The following is a 22,462-nucleotide window of genomic DNA, read 5'->3' as shown; positions in this document are numbered from 1 at the left end:
GGTAGGTGGATAGATAGATGATACACAGATGCATATCTTTCACTTTTTAATGGTCATACACAAATCTACAGTGTGGTGTTCTCACACTGCCTCACTCAAGAACTTCAAGTATCCTGCCTTTTGAGTGTGTGTGTGTGTGTGTGTGTGTGTGTGTGTGTGTGTGTGTGTGTTTGTGTGGTGAATGTACACATCTGTATTCCAGGTTAATGACTTTGGTTGTAGAGATTAGAGAAGGACATGGAATGTCCTACTGTATCAATTCCCTGTCTTAATACTTTAGAACAGGGTCCCTTTCTGAACCTGGAGATGAGCTGGTGGTCAGTAAGCCCAGCTATCCTCCTGTGTCTGCCCCCATAGTGCTGGAGGGTGCTGAGGATTTGAACTCTTCCTCATTCCTGCACAGCAAATGCTCTTACCTGCTGAGCCATTTCTCAGCCTCCTTACCCCTTTTGATTATGCTCAGCATCTATGATACAGAAAAATGTCTTTTAAAAACCTTAAAATATTCATTCAATATTCAAAATATTTAAAAAAAATTCATGTAGTATGAACGGATAAACCTGGTATTAAGCTAGAAATTGAAGTCATCCCTGCTTCTCGCCCCCACCTCCCCACTTCTCTATGCCGAATGAATCATCCTTTTTAGATCAGCTCTAGTCAGAGACACTTCCCCATCTCTGCAGCCTTCGTTCATCTATTTGCATAGCAACAAATCACTACAGAAATCAGAGCAAACCCTCTTTCAGGGTCCCCACATCCACTCCTCCCTTTCTGCCATGGCCTTTTAAACCACAGTGTGGGGCTGAGCACTTCAGCAGGGATGAAGAACACGGGCACAGCATTTCAATGCATTATTTTAATTACTGAGCAAGAGTGTTACACCGGGTGCTATAAAAACAAGGAGAACACTTAAGCTCAAGGAGGTCAGCCAACAGGTCTTTGTCTGGAGGCCATTCCATACTGCCGGTCTCAGCAGAGGCGCGGCAAAGCGAACGCAAATAGAACTCTTAGTTTAATCAAAATGGAGTAGCCAGGCTGACCCGAAATGTAATAATCAGAATGTAATAGTCCTGGAACATCTATACCAACGGCTGATGGGGTGGGAGCAAGTAGAACTGAAGATGAGTTTATAATTAACGCTCCAGGTTTTATGGATGGCAATTAGATTGTTTAGATTACCCCATTCCTGTGCCTGTGAGAGGTGACAGTCTGAGAAGCAGCCAGATCCTCTGTTCCAGGGACCATACAGTGGAGAAATTCATTAGAATCTGAATGCGGATAGAAAGCTAGTGAGAGGAATAGCCATGCCTTGGAAGTAAAGATGAATGTGTGAATACGTATGTGCCTGTGTGTGCATGCACATGTGTCATAGTCACATGAAGCTTCTAGAGGCTCAGTTGCCTGTAGAGACACTGAAAAGCTGGACTCTGAACCATCTCCAGGTTGCACTGCTAACAGTGGGGACATTTCCAGAGACTCTCCCTTTCTCATCTCATAGCTGAGACACTATCTGGTTGGGGCACTTAATACCAAGAGCCAGTGGGAGATGGGGAGGTGGGGCAGCAGAGACACTAAGGTGAAGTTGCACCTACCAGTTTCTCTGAACACTGACTTTCCTAATTTCATTGGTGAGGATGTCCTGTGTTTAGAAAGTTAAGTCATCTTTTTAATACAGATGTCTGGCATCTCACTGATGCACATTTAAAGAAATCTTGCTCCAGAGAACATGTTCGATTGCTGTCATCATGTGGTGTGCCTTGTGCGTTCCTCCACCATGCCCCACTGAAAGCAATGCCTTCAAATATCTGCTCCAATGATTCTTTCTGAGCTCAGACAATAGGGTCTGGGAGAATAGTTCAGTGGGCAAATGCTTCCCTTGCAAACTGGAGGAACTGAATTCTACCCACAGAACCCAAGAAAAATGTCAGATATTGTAGCACATGCTTGTAGTTCCAGCACTGGGAAGGCACAAAGAAGACCTGGGGGCTCACTGGCCAGCCAGTCTAGCTTAATTGGTAAGTTCCAGGCCAGTAACAGACTGATTCCTAGAAGGTAGACAGAATTCCTGAGGATGACACCTGAGACTGTCCTTGGTCCATTTCATGAACACAAATTCACACACACTTGTACCTGCACACACATGAACATTCCCATATACATTAAAGAAGTAAAATAATGGTCCTGTAATAAAGTGGGAAAGTTGTGCTGGCAGCATAATCAGCATCAAAATAAAGCTTTATGGGAAAATAAAAATATGCCCAAAGACTTCAGTAGGAAATTTAAATTTTCTGACCTGCAGTGCAGTACCTAGGAAATGGACAGATGTTCTCTGAGGGGTTCATGTAAGGATTTAACTGACAGGGATGTAACATGAACATCTCCAGCTGTCATGGTGTATTCACCAGAGTTTTAATGCCTGGAGGGATTACTTGAGGGGTCTAATAGAAGAAAGACTTCTGGAGGCTCACAGTTTCAGAGACTTCTGTCCATGGTTGGCTGGCTCCATTGATGTGGACCAGGTTAGGCAGAGCATCACGGTGGAGGGCATGGGGGAGCAGAGCTATTCCCCTCATGGTGGCCAGGATGTATAGACAGAACAGGAAAGAGCTGGGGCCAAGACATGTTCCTCAAAGGCTCGCTCCTCATTACCCACTTCCTCCAGCCAGGCTCCACTTTCCACAGTTCTTCTAATCCCAAGTAGTCTATGCAAGATTATAATTCCTCCATGGGTTAAGTCATTGAGTAGGTCAAAATCCTTGGCCACTCTCACACACACCCAGAGATTTTCTTCACTAATCTTGTTCTCTCTCAGTCCAGTCAAATTAATAATCCAGATTAATCATCTCTTTCTTGGCACTCTTTGTCTACAGAGACCCAGTTAAAATTTCACTGGTACACTGGCGTGGGTCAAGTTATTCTATAAATGTCTTCCTTCTAAGCATGAAGTCAATTTGCAGTATATCAACATTTTGACACATGCCAGAGAGGTACTTGAATTGTAGGTCAAAGGGGGGATGACTTTTGATAATGGAGTGCCTATGAGGTAAACGAGTAAACAAATACTTGGTCAGCTCAGTAGTGTTTTGTGGGAACTGAAATGAAAATGGGATGTGATAGACATAAAAGCAAAGTAAAAGCTATAGTATTTGAATATACTTTCTAAGGCTTAAATTAGAACTTAAAATTTAAAGCCATACAATTCACATTTCTAATTCTAATGAAGTCTCAGTAGGAAATGTCTGTAAAAACAGGATCAAAAATAGAAGTTTGTGTAAGACTGTTGAGTTTCATCTTTTCAATTGGAATTACTTTATTTCAGTTTATTTTATTTTGCACAGTCTAAGTTTGAACTCAAGATTTTCTTATTTTCAACCTCTTGAGTGCTAGCATGGCAAATATGTACCACTGTGCCTAGCTAAGACAATTATCTTTTTCTAAACAAGGTGACTCAAGGAACCAGATGGGGGATGTATGAAAATCACTTTTAGTACTGTCATATTGAGAACTTCAAGAATTGTCTTAAACTAATGATTTTAAACTTAATGCTTTAAATTTTAAATGACAAATTTAAAAGGATTTTTTTTGTAGGTGTGTTTGAGGCCAAAAGTAGATCATGTTAGAATGTGCAAAAAATGGCATGGTGAAACTTATTTCCTATTTTGAACTAATTCATGATCTTAAAATTCATGACTTAGAACATATATCTAAGACAGCATTAACAATTAACAAAGTGTTTACAAAGTGTGTCTGAACTCATATATGGAAAGATCTGGAAGCAAATGAATTGCCAGATTTTGCCTAATTATAAAGGGATGTCATCAGAATGTTGGGAAGGACACAAAAATTTGAAAAAGAGACAAAACTTAGTAACAATAAGGATACTCCCCAGGTTACAAGTTTTTAACAGAATTCAACTCCTGGTAGCAAGGTTCATGTTTTCTTGTGTGCTGCCAACTGGAACCTCAGCTCCTATAGGAGCAACTGCTGTGTCTTACCAAGTGGCACTAGCCAATGACATGGCAATCTGCATCTTGAGGACCAGGAGGAGAAATTTCCCTCATGCTTCTCACCTCTCTGATTTCTTTGTGTCTCTGTCCTTTAGGCTTTTTGAAGGGCAAAATGATCGTTCCTACCTTTCAGTACTTGAAAATCAAATAGAAGATTTTTTTGGGGGGGCGGGGTTGAGGAGAGACAGAGTCTCCTGAAGTCTAGGCTGGTCTTGCATTTATATGCTTGCTGTTAATCAAGAATGACCTTGAACTCCTGATACTCTTGCCTCTGCTTCTCCTATATTGGAGATACAAGCATGCACCTAATTTATGAGATACTGGGGGTGGAACTCAGGGCCTCATGCATGCTAGGCCAGCACTCCAAATTTAATCAATTAATTCTATGTCCCAAATCCCCTTTGTTGGGTAATACAACGCAATCACACCCGTGTCAGCAGAACACCTTGAAAGGCTCTGCCTGCACTCAACTGGAGCACAGCATGTAAGATATTTACCACACGGGCTTAGAATCTTGGTTATCAGCTTAAAAGTTTACAGAACCGACTGTCCTCCTAATAGAAGAGAGCCCAGGCAACAGAACCACCTATTTTTACATGGACCAGGTGTTTGGAACATTGGAGTTTGATCCAGTGGTTCCCTGGTCAGGGGCCAGGCTTTATGGGAAAGGCGGTGTTTACGGAACCCAATCGGATCTGTCATGGACCTAATTCACACCTGCTCAGCCAGCTTTTAGTTAAGCTGCCAACACAGTGGAAAGCAACCTCTGAGGCCAGCCAAGCCCGTCCCTTGCTTGATTATGAAATCAAACACAATAATCTTAACCAATGAAATGGAAACATCTTCCGCCTAATCTCATATGTTATTGTTCAGAGAAGCATATTGTTTCTAGTTGGCTTGATTCTTCTCCCTCACTGAGAAATAGCTGTTTATTAAAATAGCTTTGTGGACTCCCCTACTAAAATCCACTTGTCTTCAGAAAAATTCCTTATCACTTTGAATCTTTTCAGCCTTCATTTGTAAGTGTGTAGTAGTTGGTGGCGCAAATAACAACTATCAAAATGATTTGGTAATAAAGTGGAGTATTTCTTCCTTGATGTCAAAATACCATCTAATATGACTAGAATAAAAAGTGAATTGAAGCTTACCCAATTTTCCCTACAGGAATCAAGGTTTAAAACATGGCAATTTCAGGTAGAAAATATCAGTTAATGCAAATAGCACACGCATAGGGGTAGACTGTTACTGTTACTTCACATACACAGGATGTAGTCAGCATAGCATGAGGGAGAGTAGTCATTGTTCAGCACTGAGCTGTCTATGGCTGCTCGTGTTCTCTCACTCTCTTTCCACTTTCCTTATTAACCAAAACCTCTTGATCTCTGCATCATATGTAGTTTTTAACTTCTATTTTATGAAGTAAGCAAAAACAACTCTTAAACTCAAGAGGTAGGAAGAAATCACATAGCCTTTTGGAACATTAAAACTGTTCCCTCATAGATGAACCATGCATTGTAAGGATAATTTTATTTTATTTTTAGTTAACAATTCTGTAAAATCCTCTTTGCTTAGAGGGAAGGAGGATGGTTAGGAACATTTAACGCTTGAATGATACTCCCCACCCCCCTCCACCCCCTGTCCCAGGGAATTGTTCTTACCAAATTTTTGTAAGAAATACTGAGCTAAATTTTATTTGGTTTTTTTTGGCTAGAGAAATGGCTTGGTGTCCTCTGCTCTTCAGAGGACCTTAGTTTGGTTCCCAGCACGTACATCAGGCAGCTGACAACCACCTGTAACTCTAGCTCCAGGGGATCTGATACCCTCTTCTGGCCTCCATGGGTATCTGCTTGTGCATGGGTGTGTGCAAGTGCACACACACACACACACACACACACACACACACACACACACACACCGTGCCTACAAAAATCTTAAAAACTTTCAAAGTAGTTTCAACTCTGGAATTTCTTGAATTAATGGATGTTGAAGCTCATAATCATAAATGTGGATAGTACTAGTTAAACACGGAGTACTTAATGCTTTCTTTATATAATCCAGGCTATCCACAAACTCCTGATTCTCCTAGCTCAGCCACCCAAGTGCTGGACTTATGGGCATGTGTTCTTCCATATGACTTTTCTTGACTTTTTGATTATGTTATTATACATGGTTGAAAGGACTTTGCAGGTTGTGGCTAAATGAAGGATTTCAGATGGGTTTTCCTGGGTTGTCCATGTTGGCCTCATGTCACCATAAGAATTTTAGGAAGTGAAAGGGGTGGTAGGAGAATTAGAGAAGACTTGGTGGTAGATGCCAAGGTCAAGTGCAGGGCCTGAACCCAGGACTGCACGTGGCTTTTGGTTGGTGGAAAAGGAAGGATACTATTGTCCTGAGCCCCTACCAGCAATGTCGCCCCCCAGACACTTGGATTTCAGTCCAGTTGAGCTGATTGTGGATTTCTGACTCGCAGGGCTGCAGGATAATAAATAGGTGTCATTTTGAGATATCAAGTTAACAACAGTTTGTTAGGGGAGCAAAGGGTAAATGAATATTATAGTCACTCTCTCTTCCTTGCTCTGCTTCTGTCTTTGGGCTCTGAAGAACAAGCAATTGTCTATAGAAATTTGCTCAAGAAAATTTACATGAACTTAGTAGAAAAGAAGAAAAGGAAGAAGGATAATGAATTTCTAGTTGGTTTGTATTTTTACATAGTTCTGCTCCCCCCCCCCCCCCGGACTAACTTTTTCTTTTAAATGATTGATTATGTTCCCCTAAATGAACCAGATCTTAGATTTATTTAATTATTTTGTTATTTATATATTTTCTAATTGACTAGCTTTCATTTTTTTAAAATTAATTCCCTCCCAGAACTTACTTTGTTTTTCTTATATTTTGTTCTCCCAAGCTGAGTGATTAGTCATTTACTTCCATCATTCATTTTTAAATCAGGTATTTAAGACTTTTGAATCTAGGCTTAGTTAAGCATTTAGTTAAGACTATGAACTAGGATAGATCTAGCTATTGAATTGAGTTTACAGGATTTAGCAGTAAGAAATGAGTGGCAGACATCAGGCAAGACCCAGTTTTTCTCATAGACTTATAGACTTAATTTTGAAGCACTTGTTTTGAGAATTTCTCCCTGGAAGGGACTAGGCAATATCTTTCATCCTCCCTTCTTCTAAGGTTCCAATGATAAAACAAAGCTCAGTTACACCAAAGTTTCCCTTGAATTTACTGGACTTATGGAAAAGAGATTATTGACAAGAACATGAGTGACTCCAAAGCAACTTCACTGGAAAGTTCTCAGACTGCATGGATGATGGCTTCTCTGTAGTCATATAAATCGAGACCTCTCCTTCAAACTCCACATATATAGTCTAGTCCCCCTTCAAGAGTTAAGACCCCAAAGACTTCACACAATGAAGGTAGAATTGCCTACAACTGACTGGGAGGAGAGGCTAGATACCTGGGTGAGTGGGTCAATGGCCTTCCTGGCTCCTTCCTCTGTGAGGGATGTCAGTGGTCCACAAGCCCAGCTGTGATGCTCTCGGATAAGTAGGCACAGCTGGTCTTGTGAAGATGGCCATTGTTCTGCTGGAGGATGGTGCTATGAAAAGTAATTCATCACTATCTTTCTAAGGATCTGTCTTACCTCAATGATCATTCCCCAGTGCACACAGTTAGTGGTCTCCACAGTTTCAACCACATTCTTTTTCCTGACCTCCTGATCTCTAGCGAAGAAACAAACAAACAAAACCATAAGGCCACTCGGTCAAATAGGTCCCCAACCGAAGGTGGAGAGTTTCTAGTTGGAACAGTTACGGGAGGAAAAATACCGTAGGAGAAAGTGAGAAGTGTGCATGTCATCCTCAAGTCCAAAGATTTGTATGTGAGCTGTTGGAGGGAAGAAGTCAATATTTTCCTCACACCTCCAGTGACTTTTGTGCTACCTGCTATGAATACTTTGTTTCCACAAATGTGCTAAATCCATTTATCAAACTAATTTCCAAGGTGGTGCATTCAAGACAAGCATATTAATAACTCCCCAAAAGGATACATTTTTCTTTATTCACTAGAACTGGGGATAGAAGAAAAGAGATACATTATTTTGAGGACCCTGCTCTGTGCTTTCTATATCCTAGGTATTTTATCACATGAAGCTATCAAGTTGTTCTGTGAAGGATGCTTTAATGTGCATTATAGGCAGAAGTATGTCAAGTTGGAGGAGTATGGATCAGACTCTGGGAAGTGCCTGAACAAGCATTTAAGGTTTCTATGGATTCAAAGCCCACATTTTTCAATTCCTGGTGTCTCTTGTGTCATTTCTGTTAAACACACCACTTAACCAAGAGATCAAGAGGGAGCTAGGGAAGATGGCTGAGTAAGTTAAGTGCTTGCCATACAAGTGTGAGGACCTGAGTGATACCCAGATTACATGGGGGGAAAAGAAAAAAAAAAAAGCAGAGTGTGGTAGTGTGTACTTTTAATCCTGGGATTGGAGAGACAGCGACAGGCAGATCTCTGGGGGCTCACTGGTCATCTAGCCTGGTCTAATTAATGAGACCAGGCCAGGTGAGAAACCCTATCTAAAAAATCAAGATGGATGACTTCTCAGGAGCCACACATGAGGTTGGCTTCTAGCCTGCATACACAAATACACATAGGTGTAGCCCTACCTATGAACACATATAAACACTATGTACATGTGTGTTTGTGTGTGTGTGTGTGACACACACACAGAATTAGAGACACATTTTAATTATGAAGGGTATACACACTTAATAGTCTAACAGCAAAAGCAAGTTTACTTCATTGAATAAAAAAAAGCACACGCAAAACTAGAGATGAGCAAGAGACAAGAAAAAACATTTAAAACAAATAGGTTTGACCACAAGTAAATAAAACGCTACAATTAATTTATGTTAATAAAAACAGTGGAGAAGAATGAAGATTCTCAGACATTGAGAAGAGTGACGACACATGGAAATGTTGCCTGTGTTAACTTTCAGTCACATTTCAACCAACAATACACATTGTTCCATTATTTCTTACCTGCCTTACAAGCAAATGAAGTGAGGTGTGTGTGATGGGATGAAAAATGAAGGAATCAAAAAAAAGAATGAGTGAATTGATACAACCTTTTTGAGGGAAATTGCAATGCATTTCAGCATTCATGTGTATTAAACTATACAGAAATATAAAATATATTTAATTTACTATGTTATGTATTTCAAATACATAACATATATGTAAAATATATTTAACTGTGTTATATATTTAAAATATATCTAAATATGTTTTTAAATATATTGAATTTTGATCCACTAATTCTTTTGGGTATCTTTTTCTTATTAAAAACTTCAAACTTGCTTTTGAGAACTTCATTTGTGACCACCTCACCTATATCATTTTCACCCCTCTCTCTTTCCCTCCAAATTATTATTGTTACATATGTATGTTTATACAACTTGTGGAGTCCATTTAGTTTTGTGTGCTCGTGTGTGCGTACATGTGGAGGGCTGATTACTTGGGATTAGACAACCATGAGGGTCTCATCCCTGGAGGAAAATGTTTCTCCTTCTCTCAGCAGCCATTGCTCACCCGTAGCTCTTCGTGCATGGGTGGGTTTGTGTGGAATCTTCTCTGTCCACCTTCTCCAGAATCTTGCCTGCCCACACCATCCCTAACTCCCAGGTTGACTATCTATCTTAAATCCATACACAATAAACTACAGAAAAGCTTGCTCCGTAATCTTCCATTGCTCCTCTTATTACTTAGGAGACACAGTGTTAAATGTTAAAGTTATCTGTCGATGAAAGTCTGTGATGTACACAGAGTCCTTGAGCGCTGATGTTCGCTTGACTTTAAAACAATTACTTTTCTTCACTCCTTCACCTTTGGTTGCTTTTCTTGGGTGGATTTGTGGGTCTCTTTGTCCTAATATCTAGAATTTAAATAGTTGCTATTAAAACTCCAAAATCAATCAGCCTCTGGCTGTGCTGTCGTTAAAAGTTAACTGCCTTCCCATTAATCCATTAATTTGTGAAGATTAATTGGGAAAGCTCTTTAAAGTAAGGCTGTAACTTGGAGCGCATAAGCCAGTGTTTGCCTCCACAGGAAAGCTTACCCCATTAACACCACAAGCGTTAGCAGCCATGAGTAGCGCTTGCCCATTCTTCTGTGGGAGAATGCATAGGGACTTAGAGATTGCTGCCTACACGAATTGTTTGGGAAGCATGTCTGTCTTTAGCTAGGCTTGTGCAAACATACTGATAAATATTTACTTGTTTTAAGTTGCAGCAAGATGCTATTTTTTTTTAATTTAAGCCACTGACTGACAGTTAGAAGCTCGTGTTTATCCCATTTAATATATCTAAAACCACTACCCTCAAGTGAATGTTAATTTTCATGTCAAAGTCAAATTAACACCCAGAGAAGCTAAGGAATCTGTAGTCGACTCCCCTCACTAGTGCTTAGTTTTGCTGAGATGTTATTTTAGTGATGACGAGAGGAGGAGATAACCCCGTGTAGCGCCTGTTCTGCTAGCTGCAGAGCAAGAGTGTAGATCTTGTTCAGTGCAGGTTGCCTCCTCATTTCCCCCAAACCCTTTTTCCCTTTTCTAAACGTGTCACCTTCTGTTTATTTATGTTTATTTAGAATTGTGTGTATTCCTATGTATCTGTGTGTGGGTGTGTGCACACCAGTGCAGGTGCCCTCCAAGACCAGAGGTATTGGCTTCCCAGGAGCTGGAGTTACAGATGACTGTGAGCCACCTGACATCGGCGCCGGGAACTGAACTAGGGTCCTCTGCAAAAGCAGTGTCTGCTCTTAGCCATGGCGTCAACTTTCCCTTCATCCATTTTTTTTCTTTTACTCAAGTCCACTAGTCTTTTCATTTTTCTTTAGAACTTATACTCCCCATACACCCACCAGCACCATGTCACTGCAAAATAGATGCCTCTGTGTAATCAGCCCACATGGAGTTGTAGGGAGAAAAGGGTGAGTGTGATATCGTAGCCGTTTCTTCAGTCCTAAAACAGACCCATGAAACACCAGCACAAAACATACAGACATTTGTGAAAGCAACAAAACACTGCAATGGATAGGAATTAATTTGCACATTTATTTTAGTAGTTATCAAACTAGCATGGTCCTGGCTGTGGGGCATAGAGAGTGGAGGTTTGAAATCTGCCCCATGTGGTTCTATTCTGTAGCTCAGATGAAACCCTGAAGGTGCCTACCTACTCCAGATAAGACTACCTGGAATGGATTCAAAATAGATGTGTATATATGTACATATTCATATAAAAATATATACATAAAATCTGGAATTGATCACCTTTCAAGCATACTAAACACACTCAGCTCTTAGATGCATCCTCAAGGCAGATTTTAGAAGGATTTTCCTTAATGTGCCTCGTGAATGCATGGGTGACTACAGCTGAGAAGGTAAGGTGAGGAGAGTTGAGAAGAGCCCGCTGGGGGTGGAAAGAAATGCAGACCACCCAAATGAGAACAAGCAGAGGCTGCTTATTCACTGTTTGCTGCAGCAGAGAAGTTAGCTGTTGGCACTGTCACTTGGGCTTGGCAGCTACTCAAAGGCAGGCAAAGAGAATGAGGCTGCACAGTATTAGACACACAGAAGGTTCCAGTGTACCCCGCTTAGAGGCCTCGGGCATAGGAAAGTTGTGATCAGGCTAAGTAGAAGCAGGACATCCCACGTGATTGATTGGGAACACATATTTGACTTGGTTCGTAGATGCTCTTAAAGTGGAAGCAGAGGAAAATGTTAGGGATCCTGTCTGTTATCTGCCAAGACCTGGCTGTTTGCAGGCACTCCCTGAAGAGCTAATGTTGGCTTCTGGATCTGGTTGCTGAAGCTTCTGTTTCTCCATGTGGGCTGGCCATTGCCCCTCCTATATCCAGTCAACTACGGGGCAGTCATCAGAGCCATATCAGGTAAAGATGCAGGCCATGTGTCAGGGCAGGGCAGGGGACAGGGCTCTGTCTGATCTAGGGTTTATGGTGATGGAACAATACTATTGTTGTGGATGAAATCTTGCCTTGCTCAGGGTACTTTTTGATAGTATACATCAATATAATCGTATACTTGGCCCTTTAAATTAGTTTGTGGTTTCCAATTTCAAGTAGATGAGCTTTCAATAATATAGATTGGAATAAAATTTTTTTTCAAGGATATGGAGTTCTTGAGAAAGAGGCCATTCCTTAATCCTAAAACTGACAATGGAATGTTTGGTCCAGGTCTGTGAAATTCATTTCTTTGAAGGAATGAAGCTCCAGTGTTTTCAAAGCTCCCTATAAAATGAGTCATCTCTGCCTCTAAGATAAGGGAACTTATCAGATAATCATCTTCCTGCCCCTCTACCCCTCCCATGCCAATCTCCAGTGCATATCCTTATGGGCTGTATGATTCATTAGCAAGGATGCAAATAATTTTGGCAGGTTTTTGGAATAACAGAGAAGGTGGTTATTCAGCAGCAGTTAAGCTGCATGTTCTTGCAAATCAGCCCTGACTTTCTATATTGTATATTTTAGATGACCGATTCTCTTTTAAACAGCGTATTTGTCCCAGAACAGGAGATATGACACTGTGAATCCATTCATTTCTAATGTGTTCTTGGGTGCTTTATTTAACTAGTATGCCTTATTTTCCCTCAATTGTCCCAGTAGCTAATAGTTTATAGTAGGGTATTTTTCAGGACAAAATTGCCCCAATATCTAATAGGGCAACATAGGGTATTCGTCAGAACCAAATGAGGTAAGAGATGTAAAACACTGAGAATGTAAGCACCCATAATATACACTTATTATCTTGGTTCAGGTAATATTGCAAACAGTTTAAGAAAATTGAATTACTTTTATTAAAAACTGAACAGCTTTTACTTACTTATGAGAATTATGCATTAAAGCCTTTTGAAAATAAAAGGAAATTACTTTCTATCGAGCTGTATTAAAATATTTTCAATACAGCTTGCACCTTTGTTTGTGAGAGACTATCGGATGTTTTCATACATGCAGCTTGCAAGAGATCTAATTTATCACTGTCTTTTTAATGACAAGGATAAGTTTTTCTCCCATGGAAGGAAAAAATGCTGACTTTTCTGAACTATTGATCTGAAAGCTGGAGTGTTTTTCTCTCTCTGTCCCTGTACATGCACATGTGTGTGTGTGTGTGTGTGTGTGTGTGTGTGTGTGTGTGTGCACATACACACATTTTCTCTCTGTGTATATAAAAATATCTCAACATAAGTTAGAAAACTTTCTTTCCCGTTATAGATATTCTAACACAATTCATTAACTATCTACATGTAACTGATATGCAGATTTATTTTTTAAACAAGTAGTTCTCAACCTTCCTAATGCTGTGACCCTTTAATACAGTTCCTCATGTTGTGATGACCCCAACTACAAAATTATTTTTGTTGCCACTTCATAATTGTAATTTGTTATTTTTATGAATCATAATGTAAATATCTCCATGTTCTGATGCTCTTAGGTGATCCCTGTGAAAGGGTCATTTGACCCCCAGAAGGGTCATGACCCCACAGGTTGAGAACCACTGTTTTAAACAACAACAAAAAGACTAAAATCCACAGTTTTACTATGTCCAGCTGATATCATGGTAAAAACACAAATCCTCGTGTAACTTTTAAAAACGCCAAATGATGCGTTATAATTTTGGAAAAGCAGAATAACAAGAGTTTCTCGTTCTAATAGAAATATCTAATAATATCTGAACAAGATCTACTACCATTTTGAGTTCTGTAAGCTTCCCTAAAATGTTTTGTAACTATATTATTACATTCCACTAGTCAGTGCACCCATCATTTCCCCCCGTCTTATTATTTTTCACCTATTTACTTTTTTTACCAACAACATTACTGGTATGAAGAGACCAGGATGCTATTATGATTTGACATAATAGCATTTAATAACAAAAACATAATTTTGTGTTAAGCTAAAATAACCTGTTATTTCAGTGTTCCACACTTCCTGCCTTCAATGCATATATACCAGTGTATCCTGAATGATCTTTATTCAAATGCAAAAGAGCTGCAAATTAGAGTTTTACCCATGCTGAAACAGGAGAGGAAGCTGGAGATGCCCAGCTGAGACTGCTCCAGCAGAAAGCTGCGTTTTGAATGTGGGATGCTGTTTTCCAACTTCAGTACCATTGGAGTTTGGAAAGAAAACTGTACTGTAGAGTGATGTCCTACATATTATACAGTGTGCAGCAGATCATCTTTGTCCCTGATCTACAGGTTGCCAGGAGTAGCCTGGCTCGAAGTGTTACCCAGGGCTACAGTTCTTTCTGGTTGAGAATCTTTGAGCTGAAACACTGTCCTTCAGTGTCATCAGTCCAGAATTCTCATTTTGCTATGGCAATCTGAAAAAAACAAAAACAAACAAACAAAAAAAAAACCAGTCTCTGGAATGAAACTCACAGGAGGCCTATATGCAATCTGTAATTCCATTCCGTTAATACTCACAGGGAAATGTCCCGTTTAGTCATCTCAGACTCATCACTGCTGCCCACTGCTTCCTCCCTTGAGGTCAAAACTATTGAAGATCAAAAGTGTAATAAACAAATAGCATGGGAAACCCTGAACTTGAGAGAAGAACTTCTCAAGACATGTTTTACTGATGCTGTCATGGTGCTCCACAACATCCAGACAGTGAGAACTGAAGAAATGGTCTTTATAATTACGGTGTTCTTAGGCACTTGATTTCCTGCTCCAACTTGATTTGTAAATATCACCATTCTACTACAGTAAGATAAGAAAGTGAGCCAAGCTTTGTGCCTCAAAGATATTCACTGATAAGTTGTTAATATTAATATCTCAATGGGGAAGAATAAAGGCCAGTTATTATGTGTGAAATGATCTAAGTTCTCAGGAAAAGTATGCACTATGTTATAGTTAGTAGGAGAAGAATGACTAAAACCCTCTGTTGCTAGGAAAACTCACAGCATCTTATAGAAGGATTTGTAGGCTTGTGGTAAAGAATAGTGCCACTCATGTGACTGGAACTTGACCCAACCTCAGAGCTCCCCACTCACACCTTCCATGATCCACCTCTCATGTTGCCTGTCCCTCTCCCCACAAATGGGAGAAATTCCCCCTCTCTTATTTCAATCCTGTTCTTTAAAAACTGAAGGTGGAGCAATATGGATTCTCAATTTAAAGTTGACAAAAACAAATGGGCAATAAATATATACCTTCCAGAGTGACTGTAGCAGAGATGCATTCTACGTTCACAGGATCGATTCTGATCTGCATAATTGATTTGAGAAGCAGTTAAACAGCCCAGTGAATCACACACCTGCATACTGATAATGACCCAAAAAGCAGGCAGTTTTAGTGAATACACACACACACACACACACACACACACACCCTGTCCCCACGTATATATAATGCACTCTGTGTGTACAAACACATACACACTTTAGCTCCCACAGTGTACCAAAGCATTCTGGTTGTTGCTTGTCTATTTGGGTACAATCACCCACCCCCTCCAACACTCCATGGGTTGTAAATCTTTAAATGTCTACACCCGTTAATACTTGAGTTAACAACTAGATTGGCTGGTATTAGCACTTAAGGTAATCAATAGACATGCAAGAACCCATCTTCCTTAAGAGTCAGCTAGAGAATTTAAGGTACAAAAGAGGAAAAAGTAAGCTTTACATGAAAATGAGATAAGGAACTAAGTAGGGGGCTGGGAATGTGGCTCAGTTGGTAGAGTGCTTGCCTTGCATGCTTGAGGCCATGGTTTTGATTGCTAATACTGAGTAAAACCCCAAAGAACAAACCAACAAACCCCAAAAGAATGCAAGAAACACAAGGCGACATTAGGTAAATTCTTGTGAAAGTCATTCAAGAGCAAGCTATGTTCAGGCAGAAAGAACTCTGCAACATTTCAGGTGAATACAGATAATTTTTGAATTAATTTAAATTAAATTACTGTCAAAGAAAACATTCGAAGCAATAACCCTGCATGCTTTTAAATTACCAAGATATGTAAAAATACTAACTACGAACTTTTTTTCTGATTAAAGCAGAAGTGAGAATAACTTCTTAATTCGAAAAAGTAAAGCACTTTAAAGCTCATACAGAGCAAATTAAGCATGTATCATTATCAAAGCAAACATTATTCCTATATTAGTCTTTGTACTTTGCTTTTTAATAGTAAAATAGCAATATAAGTGGGGCTGGAGAGCTAGATGGGTTTGTAACATTCTTGCCAAACAAGCTTGAGGATCTGAGTTTGATCCCTCGAAACTGCCTTCAAAAGCTGGGTATGCGGGCAAGCACTTGTAATCCCATCACTGGGGACATATAAACAGGTCGAACATTATGACTAGCTGTTCAGGCTTCATCATTAACCCCCAGACCAGTGAGACACCTGGGTTGGCCTCTGGCCTCCACATTCATGCAAACACCCATACATATGTGCCCCCTCCCATGATTTTGCACACAGAGAACAGTCTATGTGATATACATTTAAGATAAATAAATGGAGACTTGTCTCTACTTTAATAGAGCCTAAGATCCACGCAGGTATATGCATAGATGCCAATGCTTATATATTTTTAAAGCATTGTAACAAAATGGAATTTTTGGAAGGTGCTATTAACACCCAGACCTTGACCTTTGGTGACTTCATCCTGGGCACTTCTCATTTTGAGTCTACCCCAGAGGTACAAACAAATCCTGAAGTTTTGCAGTTTCATTCCTTTACTTCTTAAAATCATTGGAATGACAAGTCGTGTATGCTTCCAAAAAAGATATTACTTAGCTTTGCGTTTTAAAATTTCCCAAACTAACAGATATGCTATGCTGTTACAACTCAATTTGTTCCACTACAATTATACTTCTATGAGCTAACCTTTTGGTATTGCTCTAGTTCCTTTTCATGGCGGACTATTACTTTACTGTGAACCGTGCTATCATTGTCTGTTCTTTGGTTGCTACATGTGGGTTGTGAGTGGTCCTTTGCTGTTTTGAGTGATGCATGTGCCTCTGGGTCCAGAGATGCTTGTATCTGCAGCTCAGACAGTAGTGTCCAGCTTTGTTCGTTTGATGGGAAATGAAAACTACTAGCATTTGTATATCACTCTTGTGGTATTCAAGAGGCCTCCCGAGACTGTTGCTCCTCATGGGTAAGCCATTTCCAGAAGCACCTGCTTCTTAATGGAATCAGTGGAGTCTGGGACATGCTGAAGTTCAAATTTACAAGCTCATGGCCAGTTGTTTCTACAAGTAGTTGCTCATGGTGCTTTCTCATAAGTAGTATGAAGGGACTCCCCCAGACCAACTTTTTGGACCCCATACAGTTTGTCCATTCACTGCTTATAAAGAAGTATCTACTTGTAGTTCTGGTGTTTATTAAGTTTGTGTGTCAATCAATGTGCATGGTTTCTGTGCTGCAAGGTCTCTGGCCAAGCCTCAAACTACTTTTCTAGTGTGTTTTCTAACTAAGTGGAAGGTGTTTTTATTTTTCCTTATTAAAATGTTTTCTATATTCAGGCTACTGATTATTTCTTGGCTTGTGCTTCTTTTTATATAATTCTTTCAGATACATATATTTTCATGTACTTCTTTCATATGTTCTACAAAATTCTGAATATTTCAACAAACTTTTATGTGCTTATAGAAGCACCTATGTCTCATTTGTTTCTTTTATGTGAACTTTATACATTTTGTGATTCTTTTTCTTCACTGTATAGTGTATTTTAGAAACCATCAATTCTTTTTGTTCTGTGGTACTAGAGATTAAACCCAGGGCCTTCCACATGCTAGGCAAACCCCCTACCACTTTGCCAGATGCCCAGCTTTTGCTCTGCTTTTGTAAATAATTTGAGATAGGGTCTTACTAATTTGACTACGTTTCCTTGAGTTCACTTCCTAGCCCAGCTAGGCTTTGACCTTGAGATCTTTATGTAGCATGCCCCTGAGTTCCTGGGATGACAGGTGTGTACCACCAAGCCACAAAATTCCTTCATTTAAATGTAGTTAAATTTATACATCTCTCTGCTCATCAAAAAAAATTCTTTTTAAAGCAAATCTTTTGATCTTAACATATTTTACTTTATAATTTCTATAGTGTCTTCCTTCTATGTTTTTACAATCTCTCATCTATCTGTTGTTTTTCCACTGTTACTGAGCTTGACAGACTTTCAGCAGCATACTGCATGTATGATAGGCATATTTCTATAGAATCCAGGTCTCTCTGTTTACTTATTTGAGACAGGGTTTCATGCAGCCCAGGATGGTTTTGAACTCACTGTATATCTGGGGATGACCTTAAACTCCTGATCATCCTGCACCTTCCTGCTGAGTGCTAGGTAACAGGCACGTGCCACCATGCATGGCTTAGATCCTAGTTTTGATGTTGTGTTTATTTGTTGTGTCTATTGATTTAAAGAGAACTGTCAGCTCTGTGCTCACTGGAACGTGACATTTTCCCTCCTGGCAGATGACTGTGATCAGCCCCTGGTGTCTGCCTTGCCTCCGGCATCCTTCAGCAGTTCTTCTGAGCTCTCCAGCAGTCATGGTCCTGGATTTGCAAGGTTGAATCGAAGAGATGGTAAGTCTGCTCTTCCCCAAACCCTTTGGCTCATGATGAATCTTGTTAATTTTCCATTTTTTAAATAAAATCATTGCAAGTGATACGCTGTGAAAAGAAGTATAAGTCTAAAGAGGCCAATGGTAATAATGTAGAAGTTTATGACACTGGCTTCCATTCAGGAAAGGCAAAGAAATACATCCTACCTGAAAACTCTATACCATCATTTTAACACCCAAAGAATTTAGTTTTTTCAATCTGGTAAGATTTTTATGTATCTTGTAAAGAAAAAAATTTTGCAATGATTTGCAATCATTATGGATACAGGAATGATGGGAACTTAATTGGCTTCCTATTTCAAGTTAAAGAAGTCTGCAAGAAGTAATTTTAAAGCACACTGCATATTTTAAAATAGTAATCCCTCAGTTTGTCTAATTCTCAATGTGGTTGACATGGTTTTCTTTGCTGTTGAGGATCAAGAGCTTCATAAAGCTTTTCTGCCCCTTGAGGAATACTCAGTTCTGGTTGTTTATTGTTTCTTTGGTTGGGCTCAGTGGCTTGCATATGATTCAGGGAAAGAGAAGACAAATAAAGACAATTCACTTGCAGGAGATATGAGAGCACACCATACCAAACAACCATATGCTAATGACTGTCACTGGGGTTACATTCTTTAAAATATTGGGGTGAAAGACATCAGCACAAAGATTGAAGGGACACACTGACAAACACAAGGCCATTTCAACAGACAGAAAAGCAGACTCCCAACATCTCATATTTTCAAGACCACACTTTGCTCGTGTTATCTTTTCTCCCACCATACTGCAAAATCTATTCCTTGCTATTATTACTCTGCTTCGTGCTGCTGTTGCTTAATGCTTGAGTTTCAGTATGGGGAATTTGGACATACATAACAGTGAGTGAGTGAGTGTGTGTGTGTGTGTGTGTGTGTGTGTGTGTTGTCATTTGGTACACGCTATACATCACTCAGTTCCAATGACTATAAATATGTTTGCATGATCCTTTGACAAGGTTTTAAGCTTTTTGACATGGTTAAAAATCTCAAACTATTTGAGGTGTGCACTTTGTTGTGTTTTTATGACTGAACATATCAATGGAGGAGAACACTGAGATCTTTGTATCCAATGGGAGACATGAAGGCCCTTGGATCTGATCATGCTTCTCTGTTCCTTATAAGTACCTTGTAGTCAGAGATTCTTATTTGTGATTCTGAATCTCTGACTGCGTAAGCACCAGACTCTCTTTGCTCTCTAGGAGACATTCTAGATCTTTCACCAAGTCCCTCCTAGCAGGGCTACCATTTCTACAACACTCTAATTTGAAGGCAAAGTCTCTACCTTGTGCCTTTACAAGGAAAGCAGAGTTTAACATTAACTGCCCTTCCCTTAAATCTTCAAAGCCTTCACAGAACGGGGTCCCCCCAAAAAGAAACAAAATTTAATTTATCTATGAAGCTTTGCTTCATTTTTGAGGCCCAATAAATCCCAGAATTATATTTTATTAATTGGATGCAATCATAGTTTTCATTAATTTATATACTCAACAGGAATCTCCATCGGTGGGACTCATTTTCATTCTTAATTTGTTTCTATGGCTCTTGCTGAAACACAATATCAAACTTCATGAATCTCATTTGCATGTTAATGAAACTAAGAAACAAAACAGGATCATTTTAATTATCTCTTGCTGGTTGTCAACCTACTTGATTACATTTTTCTTTTTTTTATTTAGATTTGCTTTTTTTTCCTATTAATTACATGAAGTGTTCATAAAGGAATGTCAGATTTTGAGTGATTTATTAAAGGCTATATATCACTTATTTTATTTAAACACTCCTTCTAGTGTTTAGCTCAGGTTGGGAGAGGTGTTCAGCTAAGCTACTAGGTCATGTATAAGTAGATGAAACCAACAGATAAAAATCCCAATATTAGCTGACTGGTGGTAGCACATGCCTTAAATCTCAGCACTTGGGAGACAGAGCCAGGCAGATCTCTGTGAGTTTGAGGCCAGCCTGGTCTACAGAGAAAGATCTAGGACAGGTACTAAAACTAGACAGAGAAACCCTGTCTCCAAAATAAATAAATAAATAAAATAAAATAAAAATAAAATAAATAAAAAATCCCAGTATTTTTGATAGACAGAGAGAAATCTTTTCTGAGGAATCAGAAGATTTGGTGAAGAAAGGTCAGGCAGGGAATGAGAAACAACCCATATGGTGTCCAGCTGTGGGTGAGAAATACTATGGCTTTTACTGAGTAAATGAGTAGGATCCTGACAGGAGAGTCAGGGCTGAACTGTCTCCTCCAAAAGGATACCCTGCAGTCCGAATGTTGATACCTGGGATTGTGATTTACTTCATCTGGTCATAGGATTTTATGAGATGCAATGAAGCTAGAATGAGATTTTTACCAGGTTGCGACAGGCTCTAAAACCACTGGCTGGACTGCGCATAAGGAAAGCAGGATTTGGAGATGCACAGAGCCTGTGAGCACATGCGGTGACAGAAGCTAAAAGCAGAGTAGTGCAGCGCTGAACCAAAACTTGTCAAGGAGTGCAGATGCTAGAAAGTGGCAAGGTAGCGTTTGTACCTAGATCCTACAGAAAGTTCACAGCTTTGAGGAATAGAGTGCAAAAATTAACGTAAAGTGACACAAACACACAACCAATCACTGCTGATACTGGAATCATAACACAGTCAAATCTCTCCCTATTTGGTGTAATATTTCCTCCTAACTTATTGTTTCGCTTTCAGCCCTTTCCCTCAACAAAGGTAAGAGAATACTAAGCAGGCGGGTTTTAAATTATATTCTGTGTTGAGAATTGGGATGAAATCTCCTATCATTTTACTCTGTCCCACTAGGAATATAAAGCATCCTTTGACCACTGTATCCACACTGTATGTGCTACCTGCTCATTAGTAACTTAGTAGTTATGTTGGTTATCAAGTAGCCTGTATGTAGTAGCCTAGTGCCACATCTCAATGCCTACATCATTCACATCATTTCACCTCAATGCCAGTATTATTTACATCATTTCATTGAAAATCATGTAGGCACATATCCCCCCACATCAAACAAGAAAAGGATGGTGTCCTATCATGAGCTAGTTTGAGTGGCAGAGAGAGATCATACTCACACAACTGATACATTGCTATCATTGTTTTCTTTTGTTACAAGTTGTTGTTGTTACTCTTCTCCTGTGCCAAATTTATGAACTAAATGTATCACATACATGTATACATAAGAAAAAACACATTGTACACAAACACTTGTATTATCAGTGATTCAGGCATCCATTGGGTCTTTGGAGCAAGAGCATTGGTAACTGCTGTATAACAGTTACCAATTAGTGGAGTACAGTGACATTTTAATTTTAATAGAATAGTTAGAGTTAAGCATGCCCTGACTTTATGGTTATCAATCTAGAGTCCTCACAGGTTCTGGTCTATCATATGACACTCCATGAATGTCCTTAGACACATTTTGTAGTAATGTTCTATTGTTTCTTAGGCTGAGATAGAATGCAAATGCAAGTCTTTATTTTCATGTCCTTAAAAACCTTAAAATGGGTTCATTGGAAACCAGTCGATTTGTGAATATATCTAAAATAACAAGCAATGAAGAAAATGATTGTATGCAGCAAAAATAAAGTATTTAAATATGGGATGTAAACACATGCATTGTGTTGAAGTACATCAAATTGCTTCATGAACTTGCTCTAATCTAGCCTGTAAAGTAAGGATATTTCCTATTCCTATTGTTTATGCTTCTCCATTGTCAATTTTCTTTCTATAACTAAGTCCTTCTGCTCTAAATAAGCAGCATTTTCTCATCCCTGTAGGA

The 22,462-nt window shown here is 39.4% G+C and overlaps 1 protein-coding gene across 6 annotated transcripts in view; it reads left to right on the top strand.

Moving 5' to 3' along the window:
- Cntnap4 (contactin associated protein family member 4) overlaps positions 1–22,462 on the top strand; it is a 279,704-nt gene that overhangs the window by 24,994 nt on the left and 232,248 nt on the right. For all 6 annotated transcript variants that reach the window (XM_059262549.1, XM_059262550.1, XM_059262553.1 and 3 more), the window contains exon 2: positions 18,510–18,620. In XM_059262549.1, coding sequence (XP_059118532.1) covers positions 18,510–18,620 — 111 coding nt within the window. The remainder of the gene's footprint in view (positions 1–18,509; positions 18,621–22,462) is intronic.

Source organism: Peromyscus eremicus, chromosome 5, assembly GCF_949786415.1.
Source record: "Peromyscus eremicus chromosome 5, PerEre_H2_v1, whole genome shotgun sequence".
NCBI lineage: Eukaryota > Metazoa > Chordata > Mammalia > Rodentia > Cricetidae > Peromyscus > Peromyscus eremicus.
The sequence above is the reverse complement of the archived record's forward strand: the minus strand, read 5'-3'. Positions and strand labels throughout refer to the sequence as shown.